The sequence below is a fragment of the Chiloscyllium plagiosum genome, unplaced genomic scaffold (assembly GCF_037043375.1).
Source record: "Chiloscyllium plagiosum isolate Xiang-an unplaced genomic scaffold, Cpla_swu_hap1 HiC_scaffold_18, whole genome shotgun sequence".
NCBI classification, from domain to species: domain Eukaryota; kingdom Metazoa; phylum Chordata; class Chondrichthyes; order Orectolobiformes; family Hemiscylliidae; genus Chiloscyllium; species Chiloscyllium plagiosum.
Window position 1 is genome coordinate 33,901,604 of NW_028270156.1, and position 24,394 is coordinate 33,925,997.

Sequence of the window (24,394 nt, forward strand, 5' to 3'; positions counted from 1 at the left end):
AGGTTCTGGTATTCTTGCGGAGGGTTTTTATCGATCGATAAGCTTCTCCCGGTTGCTAGGGAACAGGGAGGCGTCACATGGGACAACAATAACTTAGCACTTGAATAACCACAAATTATTTAAAGAGCGCTCTTAAAAGTACACAGAACTGCCTGGAGGGGTCGTTTATCAAAGAGACTAACACCGAGTCACATGACGAGATTTCATGATGGTTGATCAAAACCCTTGTAAAGAGATGGGGGTACTGAAATGTAACTGAGAGGGAGTAGAGGAGTCGGGAAGAGAGAATTCCAGCCGAAGGAGCGCCGCACAGTCGGAGGAGCAGTACTGAGGAGGGTCAGTGCCGTGGGAGCGCCGCACAGTTGGAGGAGCAGTACTGAGGAGGGTCAGTGCCGTGGGAGCGCCGCACTGTCGGAGGGTCAGTGCCGTGGGAGCGCCGCTCTGTCGGAGGGTCAGTGCCGTCGGAGCGCCGCTCTGTCGGAGGGTCAGTGCCGTGGGAGCGCCGCTCTGTCGGAGGGTCAGTGCCGTGGGAGCGCCGCTCTGTCGGAGGGTCAGTGCCGTGGGAGCGCCGCGCTGTCGGAGGGTCAGTGCCGTGGGAGCGCCGCGCTGTCGGAGGGTCAGTGCCGTGGGAGCGCCGCGCTGTCGGAGGGTCAGTGCCGTGGGAGCGCCGCGCTGTCGGAGGGTCAGTGCCGTGGGAGCGCCGCGCTGTCGGAGGGTCAGTGCCGTGGGAGCGCCGCGCTGTCGGAGGGTCAGTGCCGTGGGAGCGCCGCGCTGTCGGAGGGTCAGTGCCGTGGGAGCGCCGCGCTGTCGGAGGGTCAGTGCCGTGGGAGCGCCGCGCTGTCGGAGGGTCAGTGCCGTGGGAGCGCCGCGCTGTCGGAGGGTCAGTGCCGTGGGAGCGCCGCGCTGTCGGAGGGTCAGTGCCGAGGGAGCACCGCAGAGTCAGAGGGTCAGTGCCAAGAGAGTGCTGCAGTCGAAAAGTCGGTGCTGACGGAGCGCCGCGCTGTCGGAGGGTCGGTGCTGATGGAGCGCCGCGCCGTCGGAGGGTTGGTGTTGGAGGGTCTACGCTGTGGACGGATGGTCGTTGTCAGAGAGTCAGTGCTGAGAAAGCACCGCACTGTCGTAGGGTCTGTGGTGTGGGAGCACCGGGTTGTCAGAGGGTCTCTGCTGAGGATGTGACTCGCTGTCGGAGGTTCACTGTCTGAGGGGCCGCCGCACTGTCGGAAGGTCTGTACTGAGGGAGTGCCGCAGTGAGAGAGGCACTGTCTGAGAGAGCACCGTGGTGTCGGAGAGTCGATGCTGAGGGAGCGCTGCACTGTTGGAGGGTCAGTGCCGTGGGAGCGCTGCACTGTCGGAGGGTCAGTGCCGTGGGAGCGCCGCAGAGTCGGAGGGTCAGTACCAAGAGAGTGCCACAGTCAAAAGGTCAGTGCTGACGGAGCGCCGCGCTGTCGGAGGGTCAGTGCTGACGGAGCGCCGCGCTGTCGGAGGGTCAGTGCTGACGGAGCGCCGCGCTGTCGGAGGGTCAGTGCTGACAGAGCGCCGCGCTGTCGGAGGGTCAGTGCTGACGGAGCGCCGCGCTGTCGGAGGGTCAGTGCTGACGGAGCGCCGCGCTGTCGGAGGGTCAGTGCTGACGGAGCGCCGCGCTGTCGGAGGGTCAGTGCTGACGGAGCGCCACGCTGTCGGAGGGTCAGTGCTGACGGAGCGCCGCACTTTTGGAGGGTGAGTGCTGAGGGAACACCACTCTGTCGAAGGGTCACTGTCTGGAGTGCCGCATTGTCGGAGGGTCACTGTCTGAGCGAGCGCCGCACTGTTGGAGGGTCAGTGCTGAGGGGGCACCCCGCTGTCGGAGAGTTGGTGTTGAAGGAGTGGCATGCTGTTGGTGGGTCGGTGCTGAGGCATTGCCGCACAGTCATAGGATCTTGGTAGTGTGGTAGTGTGGATGAACAGAGGGATCTTGGTGTCCATGTACACAGATCTCTGAAAGTTGCCACCCAGGTAAATAGTGCGGTGAGGAAGGCATATGGCGTACTGGCTTTTATTGGTAGAGGAATTGAGTTCCGGAGTCCTGAGGTCATGATGCAGTTGTATAAGACTCTGGTACGGCCGCATCTGGAATATTGTGTGCAGTTTTGGTCGCCATACTATAGGAAGGATGTGGAGGCATTGGAACGGGTGCAGAGGAGGTTTACCAGGATGTTGCCTGGTATGGAAGGAAAATCGTATGAGGAAAGACTGAGGCACTTGGGGCTGTTTTCACTAGAGAAAAGAAGGTTTAGGGGTGACTTGATTGAGGTGTACAAGATGATTAGGGGGTTAGATAGGGTAGACAGTATGAACCTTTTCCCGCGTATGGAGTCGGGTATTACAAGGGGGCATAGCTTTAAATTAAGGGGGGGTAGATATAGGACTAATGTTAGGGGTAGGTTCTTCACTCAGCGAGTCGTTAGTTCATGGAATGCCCTGCCAGTAACAGTGGTGGACTCTCCCTCTTTATGGGCATTTAAGAGGGCATTGGATAGGTATATGGAGGATAGTGGGTTAGTGTAGTTTAGGTGGGCTTGGATCGGCGCAACATCGAGGGCCCAAGGGCCTGTACTGCGCTGTATTCTTCTATGTTCTATGTTCTATGTTCTATGATCAGTGCTGCGGGAGCGCTGCACTGTCAGGGGGGTGGGGGAGCAGTGCTGAGGGAGCGCCGCGCAGTCAGAGCGTCAGTGCCAAGCAAGCGCCGCACAGTCAGAGAGTCAGTGCCAATGGAGAGCTGCACTATCGGGGTTGGGGGAGCAGTGCCGAGCGAGCGCCGCACTGTCGCAGGGTCAGTGCCGAGAGAGCGCCGTACTGTCGGAGGGTCTATGCCGAGGGGGCGCCGAACCTTTGGAGGGTCAGTGCTGACGGAGTGCCAGGTTATGCGAGGGTCAGTGCAGAGGGAGCACCACGCTGTCGGGGGATCTGTGCTGACGGACAGCTGCACTGTTGGAGGGTCAGTGCCATAGGAGCGCCGCACTGTCGGAAGGTCACTGTCTGAGTGAGTGCCGTGGTGTCAAAGGGTCGGTGCTGAGGGAGCACCCGTGCTGTTGGAGGATCAGTGCTGAGGGAGTGCTCGCGCTGTCCGAGGGTTGGTGCTGAGGGAATGGCGGGTTGTTGGAGGGTCACCTGTCTGAGGAAGCGCCGCGCTGTCGTAGGGTGTGTCCCGCTGTCGAAGGGTCACTGTCTGATGGAGTGCTGGGCTGTCGGAGGGTCTGTGCTGAGGGAGTGCCGTGGTGTCAGAGAGGTACTGTCTGAGAGAGCATCACGGGGTTGGACGGTCAGTGCCAAGGGAGCGGTGCTCTATTGGAGAATCGGTGCTGAGGGAGCAACATGCTGTTGGAGGGTTGGTGCTGAGGGAGTGGCAGGTTGTCAGAAGGTCAGTGCTGAGGAAGCACCATGCTGTCACAGGGACTGTACTGTGGGAGCACAAGGTTGTCGGAGGGTCTGTGCTGAGGGAGTGCCGCGCTGTCGGATGGTCACTGTCTGGTGGAGCGCCGCAGTGTCAGAGGGTCTGTGCTGAGGCAGTGCCACACTGTCAGGGGGTCAGTGCTGAGAGAGCACCACGGTGTTGCAGGGGCACTGTCTGAGAGAGCACCGTGGTGTCGGAGGATTGGTGCTAAGGAAGCACTGCACTGTTTGAGGGTCGTTGTATGATGGAGCGCCGCGGTGTCGGAGCGTCGGTGCTGAGGAAGCGCCACGGTGTCGGAGGGTCAGTACTGATCAAACACTGCGCTATCGGGAGGGTCACTGCCTGATGGAGCGACTGGCCGTCGGAGGGCCAGGGCTGAGTGAGCGCCATGCCATTGGAGGGTCTGTGCTGAGCGAGTGCTGTCTGTCGGTGGGTCACTGCCTAAGGGAGGGCCGCTCAGTCGGAGGGCCCGAGCCTGGGGTAGTGCTGCGCTATCCGAGGGCCCATGCCTGTGGGAGCGCCGCACTGTTGAAGGGCCCGTGCTGAGTGAACGCCGTGCTGTCGGAGTCTCAGTGGTGCAGGAGTGCTGTTCTGTTAGAGAGTCACTGCTTGATGGAGTAACTGGCCATTGGAGGGTCAATGCTGAGGAGCACCTCTCCCTCAAAGGGCCAGTGCCGACTGCGTGCCTCTCCCTCGGAGGGTCAGTTCCCAAGGGAGCACTGCGCCATCGGAGGGTCTGTGCCCGAGGGAGCTCTGCGCTGTCCGAAGGTCAATACTGAAGAAGTGCCGCACTGTTGGAATGCTGACACTGGGGGCACACCGCCTTGTCCAACTGAGCTTCTAACTGGCCTGTATCTCCCAGGACACTATTGGACACTGTTATCTGTGTATTAGTGCTGACATTTATGTATCTACCAATATCACTAAAGCAAATCTGGTCATTGTCTGATCACTGGTTGTGTGATTTCACTGTGCCCAACTGGTTTTGCTGCATTTTTACATATTTGAAAGAATTGTAACATTTATATTTAACATGTTAAAGATATGTCATGCAAACATAAATGCTAGATATATTCAACAGGCCAGACAACATCTATGGAGTATGTTCACTTTCATGTCTGCAACATGATATTTACAAGCCTGAAATATTATCTCTCCCACAGATACTGCTTGCCTTGCTGAGTATTTTCTTTTTGTTGCAGCCTTCCAGTATTTGCAGTATTTTTGTTGTATACTTATAAAGAAATAAAAGTTATTTCTTTTCAGTAATTGATTCCTGATCTTTGTGTTTGATCCAAGCACTGTTAAACTAGGGCAGGGTTTAACCAGGAGGATGTCCATGATACCAATCGCAGCTAGTGATCCTATTCAAAATGTGCTCATTTCGTACACTTTTTTTGAGATCTAGGAGGCACAGGTGAGTATGAAATGTGTTGCCAATGTAGTTAAATAGTCATCTCCCACTCACTGATTACATAGGAACAGGAAGCTTTGTTTCTGTATTTCTTCATATCTTTTCCCAACAACACAATAAAACAAAATAAGCAAACACCACAAAGGAAGATATTAGATCAGATGATCAAACAGAGAGATTTTACAGAGTGTCTTAAAAGAAGAAAGAGGACATTGTGGTGTCAGAGGATGTTCCAGAGCTTGAGCCCTGGGCAACTTAAAGCATACCCACTAATCATACAGTACTTAAAATCAGGATGCAAAGAAGACTAGAGGAGAGTTATGGAACTGAGGGAGATTACAGGGATGCAGAAGAGAGTTAAAAGCAACTTTTGGAATTTTAAGATAAACAGTTATCAAAAATATTCTTAATAAAATTGTTAAGAAACCAAAGGCTACCCACTGCCCCTTGGCTTAGTTAGGATCAAAATAAAGAAAATTGGCAAAGAAAAAATGCAGCTTGTTGCAATAATGAAGTATTTCACTGTATTGAGTTATGCTATTTTGTTTCTGGTCACACATGCCACTCATATGATTAAAATGAGGCTCATTTACAGAGTGGGCATACTCTGGCACTTTTGGCATCAGATTAAGATGAAGAAGAGAACAGAAAAGCCTTAATCTTTTGATGTGCTGCATTTATTTTCTCCTATGTATGCAACCTGTTGAGTATCTTTGTACTTTTTAAGATATTTACTTAATTGTAAACTTGAAATTTCATTTCAAGCAGGGAAATCAGTTGGATTTGTTTGAACCTTACTGCAAGTAACATTTTGAATAAACGTTTTTTATTCCCTTTTAACTGAAATCACAGAAAGTAATGAATCAAGTCAGTGAAGGTGAATGCAATGAGTCTGTGTTATCCACTTGACTTGTTGTTCCATTTCTAAAGCTGCGCTAGTTTGAATGTATGTCTGGCGTCTTATATCCAGCTTCCCAGTCATTATTAAAGTTATCAGTTAGCAGCTGAGATTCCAAGACTTGACAAAACTCAACTTCCTAAAAGAAACTAAAAGTTATGATTCAAGATTCAGATCACTATTATCGTAAACTAAATTTTATATTTTTGTTTGGTATCCTAAAAAATTATGTGGTTACAGTAGTTTGTTGTTTAATGCTGAACAAATCTGCCTTAATAGTTTATAAAGTTGAGGAGGACCTCGTGAAACATCTGGCAAGCCAAACACAGTGGGAAAGGTCGCTAGACTCTCTACATTTAAATACAGCGTAAATAAGATCCTGAAGGGGCTTGATACAATAGATACTGAGAGGTTATTTCCCCTAGCAAGGGAACCTATAACACCCGGGCAGCGTCTCAGGATAAGTGGTAAACGATTTAAAATTGAAATGTGGAAACGTTTCTTCACTCGGGGGTTATGAATCTTTATTGTTTTGTATTCCAAGGATTGTGGATTCTCCATTATGAATATATTTAAAACGGAGGCAGACATACTTTGGTTCCTCAGGGAAACAAGGGCTAAAGGAGCATAGAGGAAAATTGAGTTGGAGTAATATGTCAACCCAGATCGTATTGAAAACAGAGTAGGCTCGAGACACTGCGAGGTCTACTCCTGCTCCTATTTCTTATTCTCTTGGGTTCAGTTTATTACATATCCCTTTGAATTGGTTTGAAGGCAGGAGACAGAATGGTGGTAGAAGGTTGGTTTTTGGACTGGAGGTCTGCGACCAATGGTGTGTGCTGGCATCTGTGCTGGGTCCACTGCCTTTTGGCATTTATATAAATCATTTGTATGTTACTATCGGAGGAATGGTTAGAATATTTGCAGGTGACACCAAAATTGGTGGTGTTGTGGACAGTGAAGAAGATTACCTCAGAGTACAGTGGGACCTTGATCAAATGGGACAATGGGTCGAGAAGTGGCAGATGGAAGATGGTTCATAGTTCTTTGAATGGGGAGTCACAGCTAGACAGGGTAGTGAAGAATGAATTTGGCATACTTGCTTTAATTGGCCAGTACATTGAGTACAGGAGTTGGGATGTCATATTGCAGCTATACAGGACCTCAGCTAGGCCACTTCTGGAGTACAGCGTTCAATTCTGGTCTCTGCTATAGGAAGGATGTTGTTAAACTTGAAAGGATGCAGAAAAGATTAATAAGGATTTTGCCGGGATTGGAGGGTTTGAGGTACTGGGAGAAACTGAATAGGCTGGGGCTATTTTCCCTGAAGTGTCGGAATCTGAGGGATGACCTTATAAAGGTTTATAAAATCATGAGGGGCATGGATAGGGTGAATAGCCAAGGTCTTTTTCACAGGACAGGGGAGTCCAAAACTGGAGGGCATAGGTTTAAGGTGAGAGGGTAAAGGTATAAAAGGGACCTCAAGAGCAACTTTCCAATGCAGATGTTGGTGTGTATACAGAACAAGCTGCCAGCTGCTTTAAAAGTTTTTTATTATAAAAATAAAGTACTTCCATTTTTTTTTAAAAAAAGGCATCTGGAATGGTACATGACTAGAAAGAGTTTAGAGGGATATAGGCCAAATGCTGGCAAATGGGACTAGACTTGTTTAGGATATCTGGTTGGCATGGACAAGTTGAACCGAAGGGTCTGTTTCCGTGCTGTACATCCCTATGACTCTAGAGCATCATCCCTGCCTTTGAGTCAGGAGCTCCAGGTTGAGTCAAACTTCTCAGCCAAGAAAGTTGCTTTTAATAATGAAGACAAATAGGTTAATTATCAACTGCAAGTCCTTCCGGTGCTTATATGTAGCAGGTGATGAGAGTGGGAGGGATTCGTTGCCAGCATGTGGTGGATAGTAAATTGGAGCCATTACCATCACTATCGAAACCTCCAGACTACAACATGCATATTCAAGTGTGTATTGCAACAGCAACTCTGCTCTCCTGAGCAATTTGAAATACATCTCTTTTTAATAAACCTTTGGTCATTTGATCTAATATTTGCTTCTTTATTTCAGTCAGGTTTTGTTTGGGAAATGGTTTGTGAAGCACCTTGGGATGTTTGACTACACGAATGGAGCTGTATAAATAAGCGTTGCTGTAGTTATTTACTGAAAAAGGGAAGAGTTAAGTGTTTAAAATTATAAAAGGTTTTGATAAGGAAATGGTATCTGCTTCTTTGGTTAGGAGTCAGTAAAGTGGGATTACCAATGTAAATTTATTGAAAGATTAAGGAAAATTTCTTTCCACGGGGAATTGTTGGAACGGGAAGACTGAATCACCACTAGCCTCCTGCCTTTATATAGCACAGTGCTGAGAAATATGTTACCCACTAGCTACATATTGGTAACTGTATATCTAATTAACCAATGAAAAATAAATAATAAAAACAAAATAGATGCTGAAGATCTGAACTTTAAAAGGCGCTGGAGAAACTAGAGTACTGGCATCATTTTTGGCGAGAAATTGCAGAGTTGTGAAGAAGAGTAATTGAACTTGAAACGTTAACTGTTAATCAAAAATGAGTAATTGCCTTACTGGGAACATGATCTTGTGTGCTTTAACAGCTCTGTGCATTTGTGGATACTGTGCAGAGCTGATTATGCAATTGTTTATTGATTGTTGAGAGCTCAATTATTGAATGGTATATATCTATGTAACATGGTCCTGTGAAGTATATTTATCTGGTTTGAGTGCATGTGGCACATCCTTTCCCAAAATTGTTGCATGTGACTAAAATACTGTTGCCATAGTCACATCTTGGCTAGTCAGGAATTTCCATTGTGCATCACTATTATAACAAAATGTCCAAAACCCTTTTCATAGCTGTAACAGATTACTGAGTTAGGATTTAAAAAATAGGTTATGAGTGGGCTTTTATTGAAAGAGAGTGATAAAGAGGTCTTAAGAGGAAATTCATGTTATCTGTAATTATAGCAATGAAATCTGTTCCTACATGCAACAATCTGTGATGCAAGACTGGCTTTTAACAATCTCGCATTACATGCACGTGTCTATTTGTATTAGTTATAGTGATTGCTATTTTGTCTTCTGCAGTTGGTGATTTGTTTGCTTAGTTGAGTTAGTCCAGCAGCTCTGTGATTATGATTCTTTGCTGGGATATTCCAAGGATGCAGTTGGACAAAATATTGGTGTAGCATCTTTCTTATTTCAAATTGTAAAAAAAACAAAACTCCATTCCTGTTTTTTGGACAAATAAACTATAGCACAAGTAGATATAATTCGTTTTCTCACTTGTCTGCGTGCAGACTCCAGATAGTCTATACAGAAATTACTGGCAGTCACAGAATTGCAAATGGAAATATGAATGACATCTGTTTCTATTTTAAAAACAATGTCTGAAAGCAAGTAATATTGGTTTTGTTCTGTGGATTAGTAATGATATTGACAGTATAATAGAGGCTAGTTCTACATTTCTACAACAGAAATATTCCCTTATTAACATAACCATGCCAGGTCAACAGAAAACAAAAATACTTGCACATAATGCAAGATATGGAGATGTCCTGGAAGCTGGTAGGACCCTGGCGAATGGTGCTGAACAAAGAGACGTAGGGATGCAGATGCATAGCTCCTTGAAAATGGAGTTGTAGGTAGACAAGGTGGTAAGTAAAGTGTTTGAGATGCTTGCGTTCATTGGTCAGAACATTGAGTATAGGAGTTGGGATGTTATGTTGCGGCTGTACAGGATATTGGTGAGGCCACTTTTGGAATACTCCATATAATTCTGGTTGTTGTTCCAAAGGAAAGATGTTAAACTTGAGAGGGTGCAGAAAAGATTTACAAGTTGTTGGGACTGGAGGGTTTGAGCTATAGAAGGTGCCTGATTAGGTTGGGGCGTTTTTCCCTGGAGTATCATAGACTGCGGAGTAGACTTATAGAGGTTTATAAAATTGAGGGGCTTGGTTAGGGTCAATAGCTAAGGTCTTTTTTCCTAGGGTAGGAGAGTCCAAAACTAGAGGACATAGGTTTACGGTGAGAGGGGAAAGATTTTTAAAAAAATTTGAAATGTAACAGTTTCATGTAGAGGGTGCTCTGTGTATGGAATGAGCTGCCAGAGGATGTGGTGGAGGCTGGTACAATTACAATATTTAAAAGACATCTGGATGGGTATATGAATAGAGTTTAGATGAATATGGGCCATATGCTGGCAAATGGGACGAGGTCAAATTGGATATGTGGTCACACGGATGAGTTGAACCATAGAATCTGTTTCTGTCCTGTATGACTCTACAACAGACCAAGACTTGGTTATCAGTACCTTCTAAATCTATGACCCTGCTACAAAGAGCGAAGGGCATGGGCGCATCACCACTTGATACGTATTGCTGTTCCTTCATTATCATGCAATTAAATTCTTGGACCCCCTCCCCAACACCACTGTCAGAATATCGACATTACATTGGTCAAGTAGGTGGATCACCATCAAAGTACAAATGGGAATGGGAAACAAAGGTGGGCTTTAGCAGGAACACTGGGATTCCACGAATGAATTTTAAAAAAACTTCTGAAACTGAAAATTAGTTCAAGTTAATCAATGTGGAGTCTCAATCCTACAAGTTTTTAATTATTTGGAGACATTTTGTAAGTAGATTATAAATGGGCTAGAATTTGCTGCATCTCCACTTTTTTGTCCTTTTTTTGCTGTCACATATCGTCTCCCCCTTTCTCATTTCTTTTTACTCTTTTTTTTTCTCCATCTCTTGAACCAGTCATTATTTTCCTCTCTTTTATCATATCATTCATAGAAAAATAAATAAATCTTTATTCTTTTTGTGGGATGTGGGTATCAGAGACAAGGGCAACATTTATTGCACATCACAAATTGCTTTTGAACTAAGTGGTTTGCTAGGATATGTTAGCATCAATTGGGAGTTAACACATTGCATTTGGTCTGGAATCCCATATTGGCCAGACCAGGTAGGTATGGGCGATTTCTTCTGTAAAGGATATTCGTGACCAAGATGAGTTTTTATGACCACTGATGATAGAGATGGTAGCTATGAAATAAATTATTTCAGATTTTTTGGTGTTAATTGAATTCAAATTCCACCATCTTCCAATAATATGAAGTGAACCCCTATTCAGAGCATTAGCTGGGCGTCATTGTGTTCACTCCTTTTTTAGTCTCTCTTTTCATTCTTTCCTGTATTTATCTACCAAGCCTTAACCTCACAGGCTAAGGAATTTGCCTGCTGGTTACCCCAATCATTCAAATCCCAGATGGCTGTTTCATTCACTAAAATTTTCTCAGGTCACACATGGCAACTTGAGGCCAAAATATTTTTTGAGTTGATTAGAAATGGGCTAGAGTTTGCTGCATCTCCACTTTTGGCTTTTGTTTGCTGTAACATATTATCTCCCTTCTTTCCGATTTCTTTTAAACCGGTTGTGTCCTCTTAACAGATTGTGGCCGTTATCATTTTTTTAATGGGAGTTTGCTGGGCACAAGTAGGCTCTTGCGTTTCCTACACTGCACCACTTCCAAGTTACTTCATTTCCTCAAGAGCACATTGGAATATAGGAATAAAACAAAGAACTGCAGATGCTGGAAATCTGAAACAAAAACAGGAATTGCTGGTGAAACTCAGCAGGTCAGTCAGCATCAATGGGAAGAAAGCAGAGATATTGTTTTGAATCCAGTGACTCCTCGTCAGAACACACAAACAGTCAGAATGTTTCTGATGGAGTAACTACACCCAAAATGTTAGCTCTGCTTTCTTCCCATGGATATATTGCCAGACCTGCTGAATTTCGCTAGCAATTTCTTTTATTGTTGGAATATAGGAATGCAAGTCTGTCTTCAATGTAAAGGAATTCTCCTGCCACCTTACACCAGCTCTGAGAAAGGGTTTCCAACTTGAACATTTTGAATACTAATGAAACTGCTTTATATTTATAACTGTTTAAAAAATAATCTCATCATATATTGAACTGTACCTCGGTTTGCAGCCCTGCACAGAAGAGTCATTTTACTGAAGTAGAAACTGACGTTCTTACTAAATGAAATAAAACTAATTACTAATGAAACAACTCAACAATAAGGTCATTCAAAAATGCAATAAAAACATTGAATATGTCGTGATGCAGTTTTTTTTTCTCTCTGTTTACAGGAGTTGATTTAATTTGTAAAGTTTGACAAATCTTTATCAACAAAGAGACAAACTTTGAGAGTTTCAGACCTATGGTTACCATTTAACGTCCTATATTGCTACCAAAAGTAAGCTTGTTTGTATTTTGCTTCTTGTCATCTTTAAGTGTTGTTGGTGCATTGTAAGAAAAGGGGAAGCTCCCATTTATGAAGCTCCTTATCACTTCACTACAGGTTCTGTAACTCTGAGGTTCACCAAAAATATTTTTTTCTGGGGTGGTGAGGTACAATTGGGGTGGAGTTAAGTGGAAAAGAACCTGAACCCCTCCTGGCTTGGCTTATGTGATATGCTTAAAGAATTATAAACCAACCTACCTAGCAGGTATCACCCACTATCCATTCAGATGAATATCTATTTTGCTGTTGCTTCTTGATCTGCCTGGAGTATAATCTGTCTCATCTTTGGCTTTCTACATCAGCCATGGTTCTGTTGCTAAAAGCTTTTTTTTTTAATATATTCAATGATGCAGATTGTAGTCAGCTTCCCACCCTACTAATTTAACAAGTTGATTTATTTTAAAGCAGAAGGGGAGCAACAATTATAAGAACCCTTGACAACTGCTAAAGTAATTACCTTTGCCCCCTTGGTCATTGTTTCTCTGCTGCAGAGCAGCATACATTCCATATCAAACAATCCTACAACAACTTCATGCCATCTTGAATAAAAGAGAAACCCACTGCTGAATCCTCACCCTCTCTCTATTCCCACAACATTCCTCATGCCCATGCTTGTTTTCCCTATTCCTCTATGTTGTTATTGCAATTTCAGTGCAATTTTAGATTTTCAACAGTGCGTATTGAACCAAATGTGTCTACATTTCTTTCATTTGTTACAATGGTGCATCCTTATTGCACACTATTTCACAAGCTCATTAGAAATGCTTTACCTGGGAACCAGCCAATACCACGCCAACTTGTGTAGGGGTGGGGAACAGAGGTGTAGTAGCCTTGTTAACGGACTAGTATTCGAGAAGCTCGGGCCAAATCCCACACAACCCGTTAGTATTTGAACTCAGCTAATATCTCTGAAACATAAAGCTACACTTGGTAATGGTGGCCATCAACTCATTCTCATAAAAACTAATGTCCCTTTGGGAAGGATATCTGATGTCTTTACTTGATTTGGCCGACATGTTTCTCCTGATCCACAGCAGAGTGTTGACTTTCAACCATCTAGCAAACCACTCCATTCAGGGGGCTTTAAGGATAGGCAATAAATATTGACCTTACCAGAAGTGTGCACATCCTCTGTAAATGAATTTTTAAAAAAAATTAACAGGACTTGCCCTATAAAACCTTTTCTGTGTTCAAATCTTTATTAAGAAAGCTATGGATTTTATCTGCTCAAAAAGGCTGGGTGATACTGTTTCTAGTTTGTCTCAAATATATCAATTTCAAGAAAATTCCTGTCCCAGATTTCTACCTGTGTGACATGCCTTTAAGGACCTGTAAATAGCTGGGCTTCCATCTGCCAAGGGCTTATCCCAATACTTCATAACTACATTTCATTCAGTCTAATCAATGAGTCCTGTTTGCAGGTTCAAGAACTATGATTAAAGCCCTAGCAGAGTATATTTGTGATGTGGTTGCACTGGTGCAGAAGGAAATCCCACCCAATATCTTCAATTACATGGTAGTGGTTGATATTTGTGCCTTGTTGGGCTAAGTTCAGTAAATTTGTTCCGACTATGGGGCATGGTAGAATGTTGTGCAATATTTGATGGTAAACTTGCGTTGTATCTTCATTCCAATATTTTGAAGGTATAATAACTGGTTAAAAAGTATCAACCACTTAGAAAAGATCTAACAAATCTTTGCAGATGTAAATGTCTGGACCTAATCAAGCTTGAAACAAGTTGCACTGTTTGAAATAAGGAAGGAAAGCGTTTGCATTTTATGTAGTACCTTTCAGATTCCCAGAATATCTTGACAGATGGTGAATTACTGTTAAGTTGTCAAATGTGACCATAGATTTTCTTTAGTATATCCCACTGAACATTTCACCTTTACATGTTCTCTCATTACTTCCGTGCAATATGTTGGTAGCATAGCATCTATGGTTAAGTGTTTCAATTATTCATTTTCCTTTCTCAGCTTTAAATGACAACAGGACTTCACATACCCAGTGACTGTTCTGCACCATTGCTGATTAGCGTTTCCAAAACACACAATGCCCATCATTCTATTTCCTCAAATTTATAGAAATGAAAAATATGTTGTGTCTCTGAGCAATGACATTTTGAAGCAAAGAGACATGCTCTTTGATTATTTTTAACCATTGACAAAATGTTAGTCACATGTCAAGCACTGAATTTATTTCTCATCTCTAATACAACTGAAGACCATTTCAGATGGGGGTGGGGGGGGGGGGGGAGGAGGTTAACCTTGATGCTCTGAGTCTGGAACCAAATATAAACCAGATTGCATAAGAATGGTAGATTTCCTTCCTTGGAGGCCATAGTGAACTGAATAGGTTTTTATGACAATTTCATGTTTACGCTGCTGTAATACGATGACTGCAATCCCACAATCAAGTGTAGTTGACTCTTATCTGTCCTGTGAATTGGTCTATAAAATTGCTATAATGGTTCATCACCACTTTTCCAAAGGCAATTAGGAATGAAGTACGAATACATCCATACCCTGTTAAAAAAAAAAGTGTGAGGCATTCAAATATACAGAGGAATCTCTATTGTCTGAAGTAAACAGGTGGGGAGTATTTCATTTGGTTAATCAAATTCCGGATAATCAAATGCCGGATAATATAGTTTAGCCGAGCATCAGGACCTTGCGATCTTGCCAGATAGTCCGATATTCAGATAATCGAGGTTCCTCTGTATTGTGTAGTGATTGTAGCGAGGTCAGCCAGGTGGACTTTCATAGAATGAGTTCCCTGATTGGTTAATCTGGTTCAGTTAAGGAACCTTGGCTGACAGATAAGAACAGGAGTGTCAGACATCCTCGTCCCTAAGAGCTGGCTCTAAGGTGGCTGGATCAGTGTCAAGGACTCTCCATGTGCAAATGAAGGTTGACGTAGTGATGGGATACCAGTCTCTGTGGAGTTATTTCACTATGAGCAGTGCTATAGGAAATCCTGTTAAATGTCAGATTTCTTAAAGAAGGAAAGAATACAACCCACTCAAAGCTTGAGGAATTTAGCTTATAATTTAAACTTTGGAATTCATTTACAAACATCAAAATTTGCACATGACAATTAGAATTCAGTTGACTTGACCCAGCCTTTTGCTGACAATCTGGCTGTTGTCATTTAAGAGATTTGGCTCCATTGTAAGTGCAGAATAATCTATTATTAGACATGCTGTAGCATTCCTGTCCTTTTAAGATTGTGGACACTATCATTGTCCTCATTCTTGAAGACAGCAACTTTCAAAACAAAAGGTAAAATCTTCCCAGTTGGTTGAACAACATGGGTAATGGCAAGAAAGTTGAGGGAATCATGTGACATCAGCAGTAAGGAAATATCTGACGTCAATATAAAAAGTCAATTTTCCAACCAAGTGTTGAATAATAAGACAAAGATTCTCAATGGCGAGTGGCCCGAGGCATGCATTAAATTTGCATTATGTCGTCTCACTTAGTGGATATGCAGATTCTGCAGCATAAAAACAAGACGGCTGGAAGTCCTGACATGAAAGAGCTGCAAATTGTTAATTCTAGCTCAACACTTACTCAGCCAGCCCTCTATCTTGCTCATCGATCATCTATATCTTAGAGAACGCTCTGTGGGCAGTGACTGCATGCAGCCCCACTCCACAAGGACTGCTAGATCCTTGTTGGCAAAGCAGGGTGCCAATTTCCCTCTGCCTGACATGTCTGAAGCAATTGAAAGGAACCATTCAGGACAGCTCCTGACTGGCAGCACTTGTCTGGGTGCATGGTTAACCTTTAAGGATGGTGCTGGTGCCAGTAAGCCTGGGAAGTTCTTTGGGGTGACCACTGGCACCATCTGTGGCAAATGGAAGAATATGATGAGTGGGATGCCTTTAGGGGCATAGTGTGTCAGTAACCAGATAACTTTGGGAAGGTAGAGAACTGTTGTGGTTTTGTTCGCCGAGCTGGGAATTTGTGTTGCAGACGTTTCGTCCCCTGTCTAGGTGACATCCTCAGTGCTTGGGAGCCTTCTGTGAAGCGCTTCTGTGATGTTTCCTCCAGCATTTATAGTGATTTGTGCCTGCCGCTTCCGGTTGTCAGTTCCAGCTGTCCGCTGCAGTGGCCGGTATATTGGGTCCAGGTCGATGTGCTTATTGATTGAATCTGTGGATGAGTGCCATGCCGCTAGGAATTCCCTGGCTGTTCTCTGTTTGGCTTGTCCTATAATAGTAGTGTTGTCCCAGTCGAACTCATGTTGCTTGTCATCTGTGTGTGTGGCTACTAAGGATAGCTGGTCATGTCGTTTCGTGGCTAGTTGGTGTTCATGGATGCAGACCGTTAGCTGTCTTCCTGTTTGTCCTATGTAGTGTTTTGTGCAGTCCTTGCATGGGATTTTGTACACTACATTGGTTTTGCTCATCCTGGGTATCGGGTCCTTCGTCCTGGTGAGTTGTCTGAGAGTGGCTGTTGGTTTGTGTGCTGTTAAGAGTCCTAGTGGTCGCAGTAGTCTGGCTGTCAGTTCAGAAATGCTCTTGATGTATGGTAGTGTGGCTAGTCCTTTGGGTTGTGGCATGTCCTCATTCCGTTTTTGGATAGCTGGAACTGACAACCGGAAGCAGCAGGTACAAATCACTATAAATGCTAGAGGAAACATCACAGAAGCACTTCACAGGAGGCTCCCAAGCACTGAGGATGTCACCTAGACAGTGAACAAAATGTCTGCAACACAAATTCCCAGCTCGGCGAACAGAACCACAACAACGAGCACCCAAGCTACAAATCTTCTCCCAAACTTTGAAAGTAGAGAACTCACTAGGGCTCTTGGAGAGAAACTCCACGAAACGTGCCAAAATTGACACTTAACAGATTTCTGGTAAAATTTGGCCCACAGTTAAATTGATAGTATTTTTAAGGTCATCGCTTTTTTAAAAAAAGCTACAGTTCTACTCATTACTGTTCTTTGTTTTCAGGGTATCAATGGAACTTCATCACTGCCCAGCCTTTGTTACCCGCACAGGCACTGCAACAGTTAGGGTGCTGGATTTTGGGCAGCCAGGATTACGAAATCCAAGTCCAGTTATTAAAGATGAATGTGAATTCCTTATTGAAGAATATCTTTCTCCTTCCAAATTGGTGAGTTTTTAAAATAAATACAATTGTATCCAGGTTTACAAAATCATAAAACACATTTAGATTGAAGCTTTATGAGTTTAATATTGTATACACCTGATTTAGTCATTAAAACATAGAACATAGAAGAATACAGCGCAGTACAGGCCCTTCGGCCCTCGATGTTGCGCCGATCCAAGCCCACCTAACCTACACTAGCCCACTATCCTCCATATGCCTATCCAATGCCCGCTTAAATGCCCATAATGAGGGAGAGTCCACCACTGCTACTGGCAGGGCATTCCATGAACTCACGACTCGCTGAGTAAAGAACCTACCCCGAACATCTGTCCTATACCTACCCCCCCTCAATTTAAAGCTATGCCCCCTTGTAATAGCTGACTCCATACGTGGAAAAAGATTCTCACTCGACCCTATCTAAACCCCTAATCATCTTATACACCTCTATCAAGTCACCCCTAAACCTTCTTTTCTCCAATGAAAACAACCCCAAGTGCCTCAGCCTTTCCTCATACGATCTTTCTACCATACCAGGCAACATCCTGGTAAACCTCCTCTGCACCCGTTCCAGTGCCTCCACATCCTTCCTATAGTATGGCGACCAAAACTGCACACCATACTCCAGATGTGGCCGCACCAGAGTCTTATACAACTGCAACATGACCTCAGGACTCCGGAACTCAATTCCTCTACCAATAAAAGCCAGTACGCCATATGCCGCCTTCACCGCACTATTTACCTGGGTGGCAACTTTCAAAGATTTGTGTACATGGACACCAAGATCCCTCTGCTCATCCACACTACCAAGTATCCGACAGTTAGCCCAGTACCCCATCTTTTTATTACTCTTACCATTGTTGGCTTGTTCTGAATTTCTTGGGGTCCCAGAGGTTCATAGTACTGTTGACTCATTGATGAGCTAGAACACCAATTCTATCTGTGTGGACAACTTCAAATATAATTAAATCCATTAGATTTAAATTGGCCCACAAGGTTATAAATGCATGGACCTCCGCCAAATAAAACGCTTGGCCCTTCCCAATGTAATCTCCTTGCACTATTTATAATGTCTACTAGTAGAAATGTATGCATTCAAACATGTATCATGAATGAAACCAGCTGCTAGAATCACTGGCCCAAAACTATAAGTTGTGTAGAATAAATTGAAAATGATTACCTCAGAGGAAAGATATAATATAGATCTTCAAAATCAATGATTTGATGAGAAGATCAGGAGAAATTATTTCCAGTGGTAGAGAGTGATGATGTTGGTAACGAGAGGACATGGACTTAAGATAATTGGCAAATAAACAAGAGGCTACTTACTTGAAGGAAAATAAATATTGTGCAGTGAGATGTTGTGATTTGGAATGCATTACCTAAAAGGGTGGTGGAAACTAAATTTAACAGTAAGTTTTAACAGAAAACTGATATTAAAAAATTGCAAGCCTGTGGAGAAAGGGCAGGGGAGTGGGATTATCTGGGTAACTCCTTTTCTTTCAAAAAGCCCCCACAGGTATATAAGGCTGAATGACCTCCCCCTGCAATATTGCTCTATGGTTTTGTTGCAAATTAATTAAAGGGAAAATAAGAAAAAGCTCTTTACATAGAGGAAGTTCTGTGTCTCCATCGTTCAGGTGAATTACAAGTTTTTAAAAATGGAATTAGTGACTTCAATGAATAAGAAAGCTATTAAGGACATGGGAGTGAAATTCTAATCAATGGCCTACAGATGCAGCAGCCTTGTTGGAGCACGTGCTGCTCTGTGTAGCTCTAATTCTTTGCTATTTACCACATAACAAAAACAATATCTTGGATTTGTATTGCAATTTTAAATTCCCCAAGTATTTTACAGGTGATATCAAACAAAATTTGATACAAAATAATGAGGTATGCGAGAGGTGACCAAAAGATGGATCAAAGAAATAGATTTTAAGGTGTCTCTTCAAGGAGGACAGAAAGGTAAAGAGATTTAAGGAGGGCTTTCCAGAAGTTAGGACCATGGCTGCTGAAGGCATAGCTGCAAATAGTGGAAAAGAAATGGAAATTTTTAGAATTGGAGATGTTGAAAGATTTCAAAGGCTTCGAAATTTGGATGAGGTTAATAGATAGGGAGGAACTTAAAATTGTTATGTTTTTAAAATTGAAACAATTAGGAGAAAGTGAGGACTGCAGATGCTGGAGATCAGAGGTTAAAAATGTGTTGCTGGAAAAGCACAGCAGGTCTGGCAGCATCAAAGGAACAGGAGAATCGACGTTTCAGGCATGAGCATGAAGAAAGGCTTATGCCCGAAACGTCGATTCTCCTGTTCCTTTGATGCTGCCTGACCTGCTGCGCTTTTCCAGCAACACATTTTTAAGCTAAAAATTGAAACAATGCCAGCTCTCGTATCCAAGGTAGCTTTGGAGGCGAATATCATGTTCAGTTGTTTGGCAGGCTGCATGTAGGTTGATAACTGCAAGAATGGTTATTCAGTAAGGTCAAAATATGATTTTGTATTAAGATGTCTGTGGGAGAACTGAAAACCAAAATAAAATGAACTTCAAAAACACAAATTACCATCAACATTTCACTTTTAGTAACTTATATATTTTACATTGATTCTGAATCATATGTTTTAATAGACAAATTATACTTCAAATAGAAAATGAAATTTAACTTTAAATAGTCAAAGCAACAAAGATCTTAGAAAGCACGAGAACTCAAATCATTCCCTAACCAAATGTGGCTCTACATAACTGCATAGTTCCAAGAACATGGAGCGAATGTGCCTCATTGTTTTCTGCTTTCATTATACGAGACATTGTACTGTACAACTTCAACAACAAATGTGATGGGTGCATCGTCATTTACAAGAATATAAAATATAACAGACAAAAATACTATGAAGGTAAAATAGTGCATATGCTGGAAATCTGAAACAAACACAGAATGTTGGAGATACTCAGCAAATCTGGCAGAATCTGTGGAGACAGAAACCATTAACGTTTCGAGTCCGGTATGAATCATCATAATAGGCAAAGGTCATAAATTGTTATGAAATGTCAGTTTATTTCTCATTCCTTAAAAAATCACTTTGAACTTTACAGCACAGACACAGGACATTCAACTCAACTAGTCTATGCCAGTTGCTATGACTAAGATGGGAGTCATGCAGTGTTTTGTTTTGTAGTCTCACTGCTCCCTGGATCACCGCATAAGTTCAAAAATATTTTAACCAAGTCTTGATTTGGCTGATCATATTATTTCTCTGTTTTAGATTTAGAAAGAAAAGATCGACCAACCAGGTTTCTTTCATAAATATAAAACTATCAATTTATTATAAAACAAATACTAAATCTGAATGAAACAATCAAATCCTGATGACCCAGGGCTATGGAGATGATTGGTAGAGTGTTTGAACAGATTTACAAGAATGACAATTATAATTCAAAGTTGTTTAAATTGTAATTTTTATCATATGAAAATGTAACGGTTACCACTTATAAATAACTAAAAACACATATACACATTTTAAAAAGAAAAGCACTTTCTGTCCAAGTGTGAATATTTTTGAACATATAAGACAAGTTACAAAACGTTTTGGAGTGTGCCAATGTTATGGTTTGCACTTGTGGTTATGATACTAATCATACATGGATGTCTCTGGTGTCTTAGTTGACACTCGAATAAGATATTGTGTAGTTCTTTCAGAAGAGCAATCACGTTTCACAAATTCATCAAACAGTTTTTTTTAGAAACAGGAGACTCGAGTGGGCAGCTTGTTGTTAGCAGGCTTTTCTACTAACCAGCTCCAAAATGAAGAGTCCAAAACTGCAAACACTACTCAATGAGGTCAGCCATGCACTCAGTTGTAAAACAGTATTAACAATTTGGATGAAGGAACTGAGGACATTGTTGCTAAGTTTGCAGATGATACAAAGATAGGTAAAGAAACAGATAGTGTTGGAGAATCGGGGATGCTGCGTTAGGACTTGGAGGCTAGAAGCGGTCAAAGAAGTGGTAGATGGAATGTAATGGGATAGTGTGAGGTTATACATTTTGGTAGGAAGAATAGAGGTGTAGACTGTTTTCCAAATGGGGAAAGGCTTTGGAAGTGACTTTGAAATCCCCGTAAAGAATTCTGTTAAGGTTAACATTCAGGTTCAGTTGACAATTAAGAAGACAATGTTAGCATTCATTTTGAGAGGACTAGGATACAAGAGTAGAGAGGCTGTATAAAGCTTGGTTAGAGCGCATTTGGACTATTGTGTGTAGTTTTGGGCTCTGTACCTAAGGACATATGAGCAGGCCTTGGAGGGAGTCCAGAGGAAGTTCACAGAAATGATCCTGGGAATGCAGGGCTTGTCATATGAAGAGCGGTTCAGGAATCTGGGTCTGTACTCAATGGAATTTAGAAGGAGGGACATCTTATCTCTAAAGAGAAAATTTCCAGATTCTCCAGCCTTTCAATTCTTGGCAAGGGATTGAAAAAGGGATATCCTGGTAGACTAAAGTGAGTAATGATTTGGATTATAATCATCATTCATGTAAATCTGTTCAGCATTCTGCCAATCTACTCCATAGCCCTGGGTCATCAGGATTTGATTGTTTGGTTCAGATTTGGTATTTGTAGCATGCTCTTCCTAGCATATATTATAGCATCTTGTATTCAGATGACTCACGTAATTTAGTAAGATGTCTCAAGGTTCTTAAGTGCAAAAGCAATTTTTTAAAAATCCGCAGTAGATGTGAGAACAGCTTTCTAAAAGCTTGATTTGGAGTGGTAGGTTTTAAGAAGCATCATAGAGGAAAAGGGAGGGTTGGAAAGGATTAAGGAGTGAATTCCAGATCTTGGGATTTTACTGGAAGCACAACCATCAATAGTGGAAAGGTTGAAATCCGAGATGTCCAACAGGGCAGAATTGAGGGAGTGTAAAGATCTAAAACTCTTGAGCTTGAGCAAGTTAAGAGAGCGAGAGGCCAAGAATTTTGTAGTGGTGGGAGGGGTCTCACTGACAGCTCCAAAAGTGGGCAGTTTTGCATCAGTGATTAGTAGGATACCGGGTCATATCTGTCTAGTGGCAGCAATTAGATACAGTTGTCTGCTTTGCGAGATATTTGCAGATTAGAGGAGAGGCAGCTCAGCAGCCACAATGTTGCAATCTATGATACATTGCTACAGCTCTGAATTAACCAGAAGGAGTGGGATACAGTGATGGTAAAAGATTCTACCTGAGTAAGTATTTCTATGAATTTGGTTCAACATGGAAGCTCAATGCACAGAGTAAAAGAGATACATTAAGTTAGGTTTACTCCAAGTAATAAAGTCTCCAGAGTGAGAGATGAACATACTTGTTAAATATATGATTAATACCAGTGTAAAAAGATGAAAAGACAGGAGATACTAGAGTAATTACTAGTAAATGAAGCTATGGCAGAATGAGCGATGTATTGTTGCTACTACATTTGGGTATTTCTGGACCCTAAAATTATTCAGGGCAAACATATAATAGGTTTTTGCAATTTGAGGAACTGGAGTATGAATTGCAAATGTTCCACCAAATCAGGAAAGGGGAAAGCTACTTGAATGCTGCTCCAGTAAGTGGTCACAACCCTCAGATTAGGTCATTCAAATTTGGTCCCTGATAAGGAACAGGAGAGTGCAACAGTAGATGAGGCAGCTATGGGAACCCAGAGGTAATATTTGAAAATCCACAGGCCCCTGTAATTGACCAATCATGAAGTCTTACAAGTTGTGTGGGCGCTTGCAGGGAGGATGAGCAAACTGACCAGGAAGCCATTCTAGTGGGGGGACAAATAGAAACATAGTAGGGGTAAGGGAAAGTAGAATTTGTGGAATGGATACTGTTCTCCACAGGTATGATCATGAGTCCCGAAGGCTGTGTTGCCTGCCCTGTGCCAGGATTAAGGACATCTCTTCAGGGTTGGAGAAGAACTTGTAATCAGTGGGAAGGGATCCACTTATTGTTGTCCACGTCAGTACTAATGACCATGGAAAGGAGGTTCTCCTCTGGATTTGAACAATTAGGAGCTAAACTAAAAAGCAGAACCACCAAGATAATAATCTCATAATTACTGCCTGAGTCATGAGCAAACTGCCACAGGATAAATAAAATCAAGGAGTCAAATATGTGACTCCAGAATTGGTGTGGGAGGAATGAGTTTCAATTCTTGGAGCACTGGCACCTTACTAGGGTACAAGGAGCTGACCTGGTTGGGTGGTCTGTACTTGAAACATGCTGGGATCAGTGTCCCAGGGAATCAAATAACTACTGCTGTAGACAGGGCTTTAAATTAAATAGAATGGAGGAAGGTTCTGGCAAGAGTTGTGTAAGCTTACAAACCAAAAGGATATGGCATTATTGCAAAGCAGCTATTCAATAACCAAAGCAGGATGGAAGGGACAGATTGTACAATGTCAAGAAAAAGCACTTAGGATCAAAGGAGGGCAAATAGTAAAAAGGTAAAATTAATGGCTCTTTTCTTTAATGCGCATCATATAGATGAATAAAGGTTAATGGGTATGATCTACAGTAATTTTGGAGACATGGTTACAAGGAGATCAAAGCTGAAAACTGAACATTTAGAGCTATGACTTGACTTTTCAAAAAGACCGACAGAAAGCAAAGGATAGTGGGAGCGCTTTGCTAGCATGATCTGAAATAAGGTCAATAGCAAGAAATTATTTTGGATCAGAAGATGTAGCATTCACATGGGTGAGGGTAAGAAATAAGAGGTAGGAGACACTGGTGGGAGTAGTCTGTAGGTCCCTATAATCACAGAATCCGTACAGCAGAGAATGGAAAAGAGAATAAAAGACAGTGTTTCATTGAAAAATGGGGAAATTGTGTGCTGGAGGCATTTTTAACCATAGAGCTCTAAATACCTTATGATATGTTATAGACGTATGTAAGTTCAATATGTTGTAAAAAGACAAGGAATAACAGTCAAAGCCAAATCCAGTTTTAATACGCTGCATGTTTTATCTGTTCATGTTCTAAGTCATATATCATTGGTAATCCTCAAAATTATAGTTTTGAGTAAATTGACATTACAAAGAAAGAAAGTGTACTTTAAAAGTACCTTTCATGACTTGGGGCTGTCAGAAAATGCTTTGTAACCAATTAAATAATTTTGAGGCATTGAAGTCTAATCACTGTTATATTCAAT

General features: G+C 42.7%; 2 protein-coding genes across 9 annotated transcripts in view; one reads left to right on the forward strand and one right to left on the reverse strand.

Moving 5' to 3' along the window:
- The window catches only part of lrrc56 (leucine rich repeat containing 56), a 148,722-nt gene that overhangs the window by 107 nt on the left and 124,221 nt on the right, over positions 1-24,394 (forward strand). For 5 of the 8 annotated variants that reach the window (XM_087996434.1, XM_087996435.1, XM_087996438.1 and 2 more), the window contains exons 2-3: positions 11,942-12,048; positions 17,061-17,223. In XM_087996434.1, coding sequence (XP_087852560.1) covers positions 17,068-17,223 — 156 coding nt within the window. In that variant the 5' untranslated portion in view covers positions 11,942-12,048; positions 17,061-17,067. Of the gene's footprint in view, positions 1-191; positions 386-11,941; positions 12,049-17,060; positions 17,224-24,394 lie in introns of those variants that run through there. The other 3 variants (XM_087996437.1, XM_087996436.1, XM_087996441.1) reach the window with 3 other exon arrangements.
- On the reverse strand, positions 90-12,599 carry LOC148146873 (uncharacterized). The gene is made up of 5 exons (XM_087996868.1): positions 12,554-12,599; positions 7,787-7,918; positions 1,433-1,706; positions 1,313-1,400; positions 90-936 (listed from the first exon to the last, which is right to left on the reverse strand). The coding sequence occupies exons 1-5, from the start codon at positions 12,597-12,599 to the stop codon at positions 217-219; spliced, it is 1,260 nt and encodes a 419-aa protein (XP_087852994.1). The 3' UTR covers positions 90-216.